The sequence below is a fragment of the Myotis nattereri genome (assembly GCF_964212035.1).
Source record: "Myotis nattereri genome assembly, chromosome: 15".
NCBI lineage: Eukaryota > Metazoa > Chordata > Mammalia > Chiroptera > Vespertilionidae > Myotis > Myotis nattereri.
The window spans coordinates 39,547,900-39,560,142 of record NC_138090.1 but is presented as its reverse complement, the minus strand read 5'-3'; the positions used below and the strand labels follow the sequence as shown (position 1 = coordinate 39,560,142).

General features: G+C 53.9%; 1 protein-coding gene across 3 annotated transcripts in view; it reads right to left on the bottom strand.

Moving 5' to 3' along the window:
- Positions 1–12,243, bottom strand: part of PAK4 (p21 (RAC1) activated kinase 4) — a 51,788-nt gene that overhangs the window by 8,231 nt on the left and 31,314 nt on the right. For 2 of the 3 annotated variants that reach the window (XM_081108227.1, XM_081108228.1), the window contains exons 2-3: positions 3,393–3,466; positions 1,492–1,749 (exon numbers count right to left, since the gene is read on the bottom strand). In XM_081108227.1, coding sequence (XP_080964353.1) covers positions 1,492–1,695 — 204 coding nt within the window. In that variant the 5' untranslated portion in view covers positions 1,696–1,749; positions 3,393–3,466. The remainder of the gene's footprint in view (positions 1–1,491; positions 1,750–3,392; positions 3,467–12,243) is intronic. The other variant, XM_081108226.1, reaches the window with a different exon arrangement.

Sequence of the window (12,243 nt, the reverse complement as noted above, 5' to 3'; positions counted from 1 at the left end):
GAAGGGCCTGGGAGGACTGGGCAGCAAACACACAGGGGCCCCAGGACAGTGCTAGCCTGTGTGGCACCTTTGTGTGAATTAAGACAAGGTGCCTCTTCTTCCTGGTCGCCCAGGTGGGGCCTGTACCTCAGAGGAGCCAGTCCCCTGCTGTGGAGGCAGCTATCACTCAGCCTCAGCGGACCAGTCAGGAGAAGCCAGAAACAGAAGTTTGGACATGAAATCTCTCACTTTATAAGAGGTGACAAATAACTCAAAATATTCAGAAGCATCCTGCATGGGACACAGGAACACTTCAGTGGCCCCCAGACTGAGACCCTGGTGGGAGAGGGTCCACACTTGTGTCTACACCCACCTCACTGACCTGGAGGCTGGGTTGGGCAACTGGAGAGGATGAGTCATCTGCAAGCCTGGTCCCGGGCGCTGAGCCTGCTACACCCACCTCCACTCCCGGAACAGCCCTGATTCGCTCCCCTGGCCCGAGGCCCTTCCTGTTCCCACTGCCCTTGGGGTAAAGTCCATGCCACCAGGCCGGCCTCACTGTAGGCCATGCTAGAGCACCTGAACCATGGAGGCAGGAAAGGGATTAAGAGCATGAGCCTTTTGCCCTGACTGGTTTGGCTCAGTGGATAGAGCATCGGCCTATGGACTGAAGGGTCCCAGGTTCAATTCCAGTCAGGCGCATGTACCTTGGTTGCGGTTGCGGGCACATCCCCAGTAGGGGGTGTGCAGGAGGCGGATGATCAATGTTTCTCTCTCATCGATGTTTCTAACTCTCTATCCCTCTCCCTTCCTCTCTGTAAAAAAATCAATAAAAATATATATTTTTTAAAAAAGAGCATGATGAACCAATCCCAGCTCTGCTCGTTTGCTGGCAATCCCAAACCCCAATCCCCAAGGTTCACACGGGCCTCTTCCTCCACTAAAAGCCCTGCTGCTCACCGTCTGCCCAGGACTCCTCCTCCTCCTCAGTCCTCAGGGCTTAGCTCAGGTGTCCCCTCTGAGAAATGGGTCTGAACCCCAGGCCTGGATCAGGCCTCTTCTCTGGGCTTCCCCAGCCCAGCCCTGACCACTTAAGGGGGGGTCACCATCTGGGAATAGGTCTGCCCTCCCCGCTCCCCCTCACTGCCATGGGAGCTCTGTAAAGACCCAAGGACAAGTCATGGATGGCACTGGGGTCAGGGACACAGAACTCTAGGTGTGAGGCTCTGGGAGAGCACAGCTTAGGAGCTGGTATGAACGGGCTGTTGGGGGGATTGAGGTAAGAGTGGGGTTCTCAGGGCTGGAGGCTAGGTAAGGCGTCAGTGGGTAAAGGGGTGGATGAAAGGGCAGCACTGGGGGTGAGGATGAGTGTGGAGGGTTGGGGCGTGTATTTGGAAGTCATGAAGGATGGGGGTCAGCGAGATGTTGGCCACAGGATCAAGTGTGGGGTTAAGGGTTGGGGTCCCTCTGTGGGGTTGGTGAGGGTCAGGCGAGGTGGGGGTGCCAGCATACCTTGGGGGCCTCATGCTGGATGGAAGTGATGCAGGCAGGGTCGATGAGGGGTTTGGGCCGACGAGCTGACTCCTCGATCAGGCTTTGCCATTGGCGGGGCAGTCCCGTGAACTTCTGCTCATGCTGGTCGAAGCCAGTGTGCACGCGGTGCTCGAAGTTCGATGGTGCCGAGATCTCTACCCGCTTCTTCTTCTTCCCAAACATGGCGCCAAGGCTCTTAGTACCAGGAGGGCGCAGACGTGGGCTCCTGTGGCAGGCCTGGGGGAGGGGGCCACTCACCAGAACCTGCCCATTTCTCCCTTCTTCTCTGGTCCTGCCATCTCACTCAGGGGAGAAGCCAAGTCGTCCCTATGATCCACCCCGCATGGCCTGCCCCATCACCTCTCGACTTGTATCTCCCCTTGCTCACACTGGCGTTTTAACCTCAGGGCCTTCACACTGGCTGTCCCCTTCATGGGATACTCTTCCCCAGTATCCATACATGGCTCCCTCCCTCCCATCCTTCAGGTCTCAGAGTCCTTGGTGAATCCTTTCCTGACTACCCCAAGTAAAAGAGGCCCACGCTCCACGCCCCACTTCATAGCACGTTTAACTTCTAGACATTCTGCTGTTTATTCCTATGTTTACTAGTTTAGTGTCTACAGCCCATCACTCCATCAGTGCTGTAGGCCAGGTCTCATCTGCCCAGGCTCCCATGTCCCCCCCCCCCCCCCCCCCCATGTAGCACAGTGTCTGGCACACAGTGTGCTCATGACCCGTTCCTGATGGCCTAGTCACAACCATCATGCTTTCCCAGCCTAGACTCTGGGCCAGGAACACTACACCCCTTTGGTTACTTGTTCAACAAATGGTCACTGAGCCTCACCATGCCCAGGCAGCCTGACTGCTCCACGGAGGAGGAGACTGCAGCTCAGAGGAGGGAAGCTCCTCACCAAGATCACACATTTAGGAAGACCCACATCATAACAGATACTGACAGACAACACAGTCCCTGTTTTTAGGGTGTGGGGTCTCCAGTCAGGTATTTAGAATAGTACCAGGCACAGTGTAAATGAAAGTTGATTGAAAAAACCTGGCTGGTTTGGCTCATTATAGAGCGTCAGCCTGCGGACTGAAGGGTCCTGGGTTCGATTCCAGTCAACAGCACATACCCAGGTTGTGGGCTCCATCCCCAGTAGGGGACATGCAGGAGGCAGCCGATCAATGATTCTCTCTCATCACTGATGTTTCTATCTCTCTCACTCCTCTCCCTTCCTCTCTGAAATCAATAAAAGTATATATATATATTTAAAAACAAACAAAGGAGACAGCCCTAGCCAGTTGGCTCAGTGGACAGAGGGTAGGCCTCTGGACTGAAGGGTCCCAGGTTTGATTCCGGTCAAGGGTACATACCTCGGTTGTGGGCTCGATCTCCAGCCCTGGTTGGGGCATATGCAGGAGGCAACCAATCGATGTGTCTCCCTGTCTCTCTCACATGGTATTTCTCCCTTTCTGTCTCTCCTCCTCCCTTCCACTCTCTCTAAAAATCAATGGGAAAATATCCTTGGGTGAGGATTAACAAACAAACAAAAATCCAAAGGGGCCAAAGGGGAGACACCTGATGGTGGAGTCCCACAGGGAGACCAGAGAAATAATGGGAAGGAGCAAGATACCCAGAGAGTAAATCTCTCTCTGCCACTTGCTCTGTGTGACCTTGGGTAAGTGACGTCACTTCTCTGTGCTTAGACCAACCTCCTTAGGACTGCTGCGAGAATTAAATGAGTTAATACAAACAGAGCTGGGCACAGAAGGAGGGCCTGTCCTCATTTACGATGTTGATGGTTAGGATTACTTCTAGCAGTGCCTGAGGGAGGGGGACTCAGGCTCCCCTGTCCCACACACGAGCCCCGGAGCCCACAGACCTGGTGTGACACTGGCTGTGCTAGAAGTGCCCTTGGGCAGGTGCCATCTCCTCTTGGGGCTTCGGGTTACTCATCTGTAAAACGGGAACAAAACGTCTCATTTACTCATCCATTCATTTATTCACCCACTCATTCAGTAATAACTCATTCCTTTGTGCCCAGCCTGTGCTGGTTGGTATTAGGGACACAGCAGTGACAGAGACAGCTTCTGACAGCCCAGAGTGGCAGGGACTGGGTCAGGGAGCACCGGGCCCAGATGGAGGAATGGCAGGGTGGAAATAAGGGAGGATTCCCAGAGGAGGTGCTTGTGAGCTTATATCTAAGGACGAGAGGAAACACCCAGGTGGGGATTTTGTCTGGTTCATGGCTAGCTTCCCAGGGCCTGGCACAGGGTCAGTCACAAGCTCAGTGAGTCTTATGACCTATGAGGACGCTCAGAAGCATGTCTGGGATGTGGCCTCTTCAGCCCCTGGCTCTCCTCTCATGAGAGAGCTGCTCCTTTCCTGTGGGAGCAGCTCTGTAAGGTGAGGCCAAATAGGCTGCCACCCCTTGCTCAGAGGAAGGACCATCAATGGGCAGCCTCTAGGAGAACCGGTTTGGCAGTGGAGGGAGGTGGGCAGGAACCCAGCAGCTAACCTGTCTCAACTGGTCTGGGCCTCTTGGCCAGCAGGTGGCCAGAATCAGATCTGGGCCGAGCTCCCCTAGCCAAGGGCACTGTCCTCCATGCTCCAGGGACCCTAGCTGTCTAGATATGGGGTGGGACAGCCCTGGTCATGGAGGGGGCCTCTTTGCTTCTGCCTCTGCCTCAGCCCCTTCTATAGCCCCAACCAAACCAGGAGCCCCTTCAGTCTACCCCCATTCCAGGCCTCTGAACACTGACCAGCCCTCCCTCCCAGACTCCCATTGGTGACCCTGACCCACACTACACCCTACACCCGACCCTCTCCCATCTTCCCTGCTTTGTCACCCCAATCTTTGCCCTATATCCTATCACCTCTGCACTGTCTTCCCAGCTGTAACCCCCTTTGGCCCCAGGCCTAGCCTCGTTTTTCCCCTTGGCCTTTCTCACTCTTTGCTCTGCACATCCTCCATCTCCCAGCCTAGGCCTCACAGGAGAGGGTTAGCCACATGACCCCTTACTAACCGAGGAGAGGGAGCTCAGGATCCAGATGGGTGGGCAGGCAGCAGCCTGGCACATGGGGCAGCCAACCCAGAACACCCACCTATAAACCGCCAAGCCACCTCTGCACAGTGTAGGCAGTGACCCCACAGGGGAAGGGGGTAGAGGGGCACACCTCCGGATATTTGCCTGGGGCCACCCCTTCCCTCTGGCACCACATGGAGGGCAGGACAAACAGAGGAACTGACCATGTTTATAATGATCAGGCGGCGGGAGCCCCACCCTGGGGCAGCTCCAAGCACAGCTGGCTCTTTACCACACCCCCCTTCCCACTAAATCCCCAAGCTCCTGACCTTATGGGGGCCTCAGAAGAAAAAGGACAGGAGCTGCAACGTGAAGGTAGGGGCCTGCACCAGGAATGGGGGATGCTGGGATTCCCAGACAAGCTTGGAACTTGGGAGTCAGTCAGCCCAGGGCCCAAACCCGGGCTCTATTGCTACACACTGTGCCACTTCGTTTTCTGTGCCCGTGAAACAGCAGAGCCAGCCCACCTTGGGAGCTCACTGTGTGGCCCTGCACTGGCAGCTCAGCCACTCTGTGCCTCAGTTTCCTCCTGTAAGTGGGCTGTGACAGCTCCCGGAGTTCTATGAGGAGTCACAGAGAGCATAGGCACGATGGCCAGGCCCCTAGGAACTGCACACAGAAAGGAAGTGTGCCCTTTGGAGAGGCAGCCCATACTTACTGCGCACCTGCTGGGTTCTAGCCCCTCTTCTAAGCACTCAACCCAGAGTCCCTCATTTATTTATTTTTAAATATATTTTATTGATTTTTTACAGAGAGGAAGGGAGAGAGATAGAGAGTTAGAAACATCGATGAGAGAGAAACATCGATCAGCTGCCTCCTGCACACCTCCTACTGGGGATGTGCTCGCAACCCAGGTACATGCCCTTGACTGGAATCGAACCTGGGACCCTTTAGTCCACAGGCCGACGTTCTATCTACTGAGCCAAACTGGTTAGGGCCAGAGTCCCTCATTTAATCTGCACACCTGACCCAGGCTACAGACCTGACCCCGGTTACAGGTGAAAAAAGACAATAAAACACAAGGCATAAAGAGGATGAGGACATACCCCCTCGCCAGGTGACACAGTTTAGTAGCAGCGTGGACATGAGATTTCAGGCCTGTCCAACCCAGTTTTCGAAATTAGCAGCAGCTGCCTCTTGGGAGATTCTTATGTGCTGGGCCCTGCTTGATGCTCTCTGTGCCTAATCCCACTCCATCCTCACAGTAACCTCTGAGAGAGGCACTCTTATCATCCCCAATTCACAGATGGGACCCCGAGGTTCAGAGATGAGCCCCTTGTCCAAGGCACCCAGGCTTTGAACCCAGAGAGTTGGACACCATGCCATGCTATTTTGTAAATTAATTTTTACATGTTTTTATTGATTTTTAGAGAGAGAGAAAGGGAGATGGATAGAGAGATAGAAACACTGGTGAAAGAGAAATATTGTCCAGCTGCCTCCTGTACACCCCCTGTTGAGGACTGAGCCTGCAACCTGGGCATGTGCCCTGACCGGGAACCGAATCAGTGAACTCTTGGTTCATGGGTCAGTGTTCAACCACTGAGGTATACTAGCCAGCTGCAGCCATGATATTATCATCATCATTATCATCTCGGGGTAGGTCCTGGCCTCCTCCCCTCTCCCCACCAAGATCTTGTCCTTCTTCTCCTGCCCTGAACCTTTCTCAGGGGGAGGGTCCCTACTTCCTATCTGACCTGTCTGGCCCCGGCCCCCAGGGAGAGCAAGAGGCAGCACAAGTGGGGCAGCTGCCTCCCCTCCCCCGTGATTCCTTATCCCCTTTCCCACAGGCCTTTGGTGTGACAGGCTGCAGCGGAAAAGGTGTCTGAAAGCCATTCCCTACTACCACATGTGGCTCGCTGAGGCCCAGCCCCAGTATTTACACTCCCATCAACACCAGCGGACCTCACAACCCTGCACAGATGCTGATGCTGAGCTCACAATCTCAGTGAAGTGGTTATTCTCATGCCCATTTTGAAGATGTGGAAACTGAGGCTCACAAAGTGAAATCCTGCACTAAGGGCATCCAGCAGAACTGAAGTTGGGAGACAGTCCTATTCACTCCAGAGTCAACATCCTTAAACCCTACTTTGGCCCACAAAGACTCCTCCCTGTAACCCACAAGGCCCATCACTTCTCCCCTTTGTCCTTCCTCACACCCCCTTGCTCACTCTACCCCAGCTACATGGGCTTCCTCACTATTCTTCAAACCCTAGAAACGCTCCCACCTCAGGGCCTTTGCACTGGTGGTTGCTAACTGCTGGAACTTACTTCTCACTGGTTTGCACATGGCGCTCTCTCTCCTTCCCTCCACCCACATCTCTGCTCAAATGTCCCTGTTCCTGTCCTATCACTCTCTATGCCCCCTTTCTCTGCTTTATTTTTCCCTCATTGCATTTCCATACATTGTGTGTGTGTGTGTGTGTGTGTGTGTAATTCTTCAGTGTCTGTCTCACCTACTAGAATGTCTGCTCCATGAGAGCAGGGCCTGTCATTCAATTGCTCCCCACTGTACCCCAATGCCTGCAACATGGCTGGGCCCACAGATTCATCTGTACCCACTACATTACTTTCCTGTTCTCGTGTCTCAGCCTCTGCACAGGCAGACTATGAAACTGGCAGAGAAAGCCGTGGAGCCCAGAGGCAGAGCGTGAACCAGTGGGCTCAGACAGAATGAAGAGGACAGCATGAAGCCCGCAGCCACCAGCCAGGACACAGACCCCTCTGAAGTCCAGTGTCTGATCCCAAGAATGCAGACACATTTTTGCATCCTACTCTAAAATGTTTGTTTCAATTTTAAAAAATCTTTTCAATTACATCATTTCTCATATGGAACAGGCAGTTTTCAACCTGTCCTAGCAAAAGCTTCAGTTTTTCCAGTCACTCTGGCTTGTTCTACCCTCTGACCTTTCATGAGAGGAAACAGGCAGAAGAGCAAGAGCCACTGTGTGACAAAGCTGTCTGGGTGTGTGTGCGCATGTGTAAAATCCTTACCTCCTACTCCCTCCCCGCTGCAGGCTCTGTATAAAGCTGCTCCCCTGGTAGTGAAGGGAGCTGACCCAGCTGGAACCCAAAGGCCCAGGGGCAGAGAGGGGATGTGACTGGGATCACAACATCTTCACCAAACTGAAACCCAAACCAGGAAGGGGACTATGAAGCGCTCACTGTCCCCAGCTGCACTCAGGGCTTCCACCACTGGCTCCTGCTCACCCTTCTGCCGTGATCTTTACCTACCAGCTCCAGGAAACCTCTCCCTACCTCAGTTTACTGCCTACCTCTCTGGGCTGTGTTCTGACAATGGAGGGAAAAGCCAGTTTACCTTCTAGCTGACAGCAAGCTCCTCACTGCCCTTCTTAACATCCCATGCCATTCCCACCTCCGCACCCTTCCTCAGCTCTTGCTGTCCCCCATCCAAATCACTCAAGCTTCGCCCCATGAACCTAGTTCCTCCAAGAAATTCTCACATACCTGTGACTGACACATGCCCCCCTCCTTGTCAAACACCTACTCTACCCACAATGACCCCGTGACACTCACAAACCCACTATCCAAACATCACTGTCTACTGAGAGCTGATATCTACCAGGCAAGGCAGGGCCGACAGCAGTGGCCTGAACAGCCAGAAACATCCCTGCCCCAACAGAGCTCACGGTTTAGGGGTAAGGAGACTGTAAACAGATGAGATAAATCCGAAAAACAGCTAATAAGTCAGATAAGTGATGAGAAGAAAATGAAATGGATCAGGAGGGTAAGGGGAGGTTAGAATTTTCAATGAGGTCTGGGAGGGCCTTGCTGAGAAGGTGACACTTGAGGAGGGACCTAAATAGGGAGGGAAGGGGGAGCCATGTGGGTACCTGGAGGAAGAGCACTGGGCAGCAAGAACAGCCAGGGCAGATGTCCTGAGGTAGGAACAGGCCTGACATGGACAAAGAGTAGAAGTCAGTCTAAGTGGCTGGGGCCTGGGCAGCGAGGGAGCACGAGATGAAAGAGGAGGGCAGGCAGGCCGTGGGGGCAGATCGAGTAGGAATTTGTGAACCACGGGGGAGGACACTGGCTTTTTCCTGAGTGAGATGGAGCCACAGAAAGATCTGGCAGGGGAGAGACAGGGCCTGGCGCTGTGCGAGCAGCACAGACCCTGGAGTTGGGACTGGAGCAGGGAACCGGGGAAGAGGAGGCTTGAGGGTCCAGGGGGAGACCACATGGGGATGGTGGAAGCGGAAGCAGTGGGCAGGTTCCAGGCTCGCTATAAAGGCCGAGTTGGTAGGACTTGCCAAGGACCAATGATACAACTTGAGCTGGAGTGTGAGCTCCCCGGGGGCAGGGGCATGGTCTGGTCTTGCCCATCAACACATCCCACAAACACCTGGCACATTCTGGCACTTGGTCCACTCTCTGCTGGCCCTTAGTATCACCTAATATGTTATACGGTCATGAGTGTGTCTATTGTTATCTCCTGTGGCTCCACACAGGTGGGAACCACATTTTGGTTGGTCATGACCGGATCTCAGCACCTAGAACAGGTCACCCCTTAGAGGCAGCTGGGTGGATAGAGAGGACAGAGACATGCTTCGATGCTGACTCTGGCCTGAGCCTATGCCAGGCATGCAGATCCGGCCACGATGAGCCTTCCAAATAGTTCTTGGGTGGGTGGGTATGGAGTCCTCTTCCTTCCTGTTTCCCAAACCAGGAAAACAGGCCCAGAGAGGGGAAGTCACTGCACGGGGCTGCCCAGCACCAGGTCACAGAAGCAACCATTCTGACAGAGAGGCCTTGTTGATGCCTCCTCAGCCTCCTGCTTCCCAGTGGCCCTGGCTCTAGCCAGTGCCTCCATTCCAGACAACAGACCCCAGAGGTTTAAGGGATAAGAACCAGAACAGAGACAATTTCACTAGTGATAACCAGAATCAGGATCAGAAAGGCTGCCTTGGTTAGGAGGGAATCTGAAAAAATGTTAAACAAATAAAACTCGACAAGGGCTTCCACCTCGGCTCAAACTGTGACTTAACATGGCACTGCCCAGTGGGCCCTGCCAACCTCAGGACCTTGTCTCCTCCCCTCACTTTACTCCAACCACACTGGTGTCTCTTCTTTCGTTTTAGACATAGGAATCTTGTTCCAGCCTTAGGGCCTTTGCATCTACTATTTTCTCTGCCCAGAGCTGCATGGCTCACCCTTTCTTGACATTCAGGTCTTAGTGTAAATAAAACTGCCTCAGAGAGGCCTCCCCTGACCCCCTCTCACAATTTCTCCATGGCATTTATTACTACCTGGCATCACCTCTCCCCTCAGTACAATGTCGGCTCCCGGAGAGCAGGGGCCTGTCTTGTTCTTGCTGTGTCCCTGCCATCCAGAGTAGGACACGAGCACACAGTAGGCACTCAGTAAATATCAGTGGACAAGGAGTGATGCTCTTGCCAGTGTGATGAGTCCAGACCCTGAGGAGAGGCAGGGAAGGGTGTTGGGGGCAGAGGGCAGATAGGAGCCCCAAGGCCCATCCCACACTGTCTGGAAGTCTGATCTGATGCCTGAGAAGGAACTGGGGCCCAAGTCCTAGTGAACCTGGCTATTTAGTAAATAACCAGGTGTGTGTCCCAAACACAAGAAGCACCCACTGGGAGTCTATCCCAGGTCCTCCCCACCACAGGGAGGCCTGCCCCAGCCATGTGGCCTAAGCTGGAAATCTGAGGAAGGGGGCAGCATATTTGGGCTACAGACAAGAGGCAAGTCATAGAGTGGAGGATGCTGCTGGAAATCCATGAGTCTCCCCAGCGGGTGAAAGCTCACAGAAGCACATAGATCTATCTGGGTTCACCCTGGTCTTGGGAAGCAGAGCCTGGAGTCAGCAGCCTGGGGAGTGAGAAGCAGCCCTGCTCTCTGAATTCTGGCCAGACACAGTGCCATTCTCCCCCACCAGGCCTTCATACAGATTGTGCCAGTACAAGGGCTCAGCAGGCAGTTGGTGGCTAAGAGCAGACTGCCCAGGCTCAGATACCAGCTCCACCACTGCCAAGCTGTGTGTCTCTGAGCAAGTGACTCAACCTCTCTGGGCCTCAATGTCCTCATCTGCAAACGGAGGGGAACAAGTCTCTTATGTCCCAGGAATGTCTAGACCAGGGGTGGGCAAACTTTTTGACTTGAGGGTCACAATGGGTTCTTAAACTGGACCGGAGGGCCGGAACAAAAGCATGGATGGAGTGTTTGTGTGAACTAATATAAATTCAAAGTAAACATCATTACATAAAAGGGTATGGTCTTTTTTTCAATAGTTTTATTCATTTCAAACGGGCCGGATCCGGCCCGCGGGCCATAGTTTGCCCACGGCTGGTCTAGACAATAGAATGAGATGACATTTAAAAGAGTGCATGGCACCCATGGGTCCTCACTACATGTTAGCTGCTGTTATTAATACTTACTGCCATTGTTGCTGCTGCTGCTGCTGTTGAATGAATCAGGGACAAATAAATAAAAGTGGGTGCTGGGCAAGTTCCTCTCCTGCCAGAGCAAATGTGCCAGTCTTACTATCTCTGTTAAGTCTTACTTTCTCTAGGGCTGGAGTGGGAGAGTGTAATGGGCTGCCACTGTCTGAGGACACATCTGCCTCTCCCGCTGGACTGGGAGCCTCCAAGAGGACAGGGTCTGGGGCCATCTCAGCCACCCTGTGTGCCCAGCCCTGCCCAGCAAAGGGAGGGGGGGGCGGGGGGGAGAGAGCACAGCTCTGACTGTGGTTGAATGAAAAGATGCCACTTCCTTTATCTAGCTGGGCCCAGGCTGGTGCTCAGAGGTTCAAGGGAGGCCAGTTAGCTCCTCTGGCAGCCCCAGCTTCGAATACCCCTGCCCTCCTGGCCAGGCACAAGAGGGCACAGACACAAAGGGCTCTGTTGGTATCCCTCTCCCCCCAGAGTTGCCCAGGGTAGGAATGAATGCCACAGCAAACCTGAGTGTGGGTGAGTCCGCAGGGACGGGGAAATCAGATTAGACTTCATTCATTCTTCCCTAAGGCAGGGCAGGAAGGAGGGAGAGGGTACAGGCAGAAAAGAGGCTCTGGAGCCCTCCCAGGTCCCCGGAACTCAAGCCCTCCCCTGCCATACAACTCCCTGACACACACACACACACACACACACACACACACACACACACACACATCCTGGACACAGAAGCACAATCATCTACAGAGACCATATCACAGACTCAGCATAAACATCCAGCTACACAACCACAGACGCACAGGAACACACACCATGGTTGTACAGAAAACTCCCTGAGCAGCCAGGGCCAGCAGCAGTCATGCCAACTCCACAGAGGCAGCGGCTGTAGAGCCTGAGCATGGGAAGGGACATCACACCCTGAGCCTCAGCTCCTGCCTCTCGGATATGGGCACCCATAGAGCAAGTCCAAAGGAAATGTGAGGCATCAATGGGAGAAGGTGGGGGAAGCAGTCTTAAAGTGGGGCTGGCTCAGGGGAAGCTCTCAGCATGGAAGGGTCAGACACTAGGAGAGTCACAGCCAGGTCTCTGAAGCACCCATGCACTCAGGACCCTTCCAAAACCATTATAAAGACCCACACACATCCCAGAGGTGCAGGCATTCCTGAAAGAGACCCACAGACACATGTCAATGACACACACAATACAGACCTGGGCCACCAGCCAG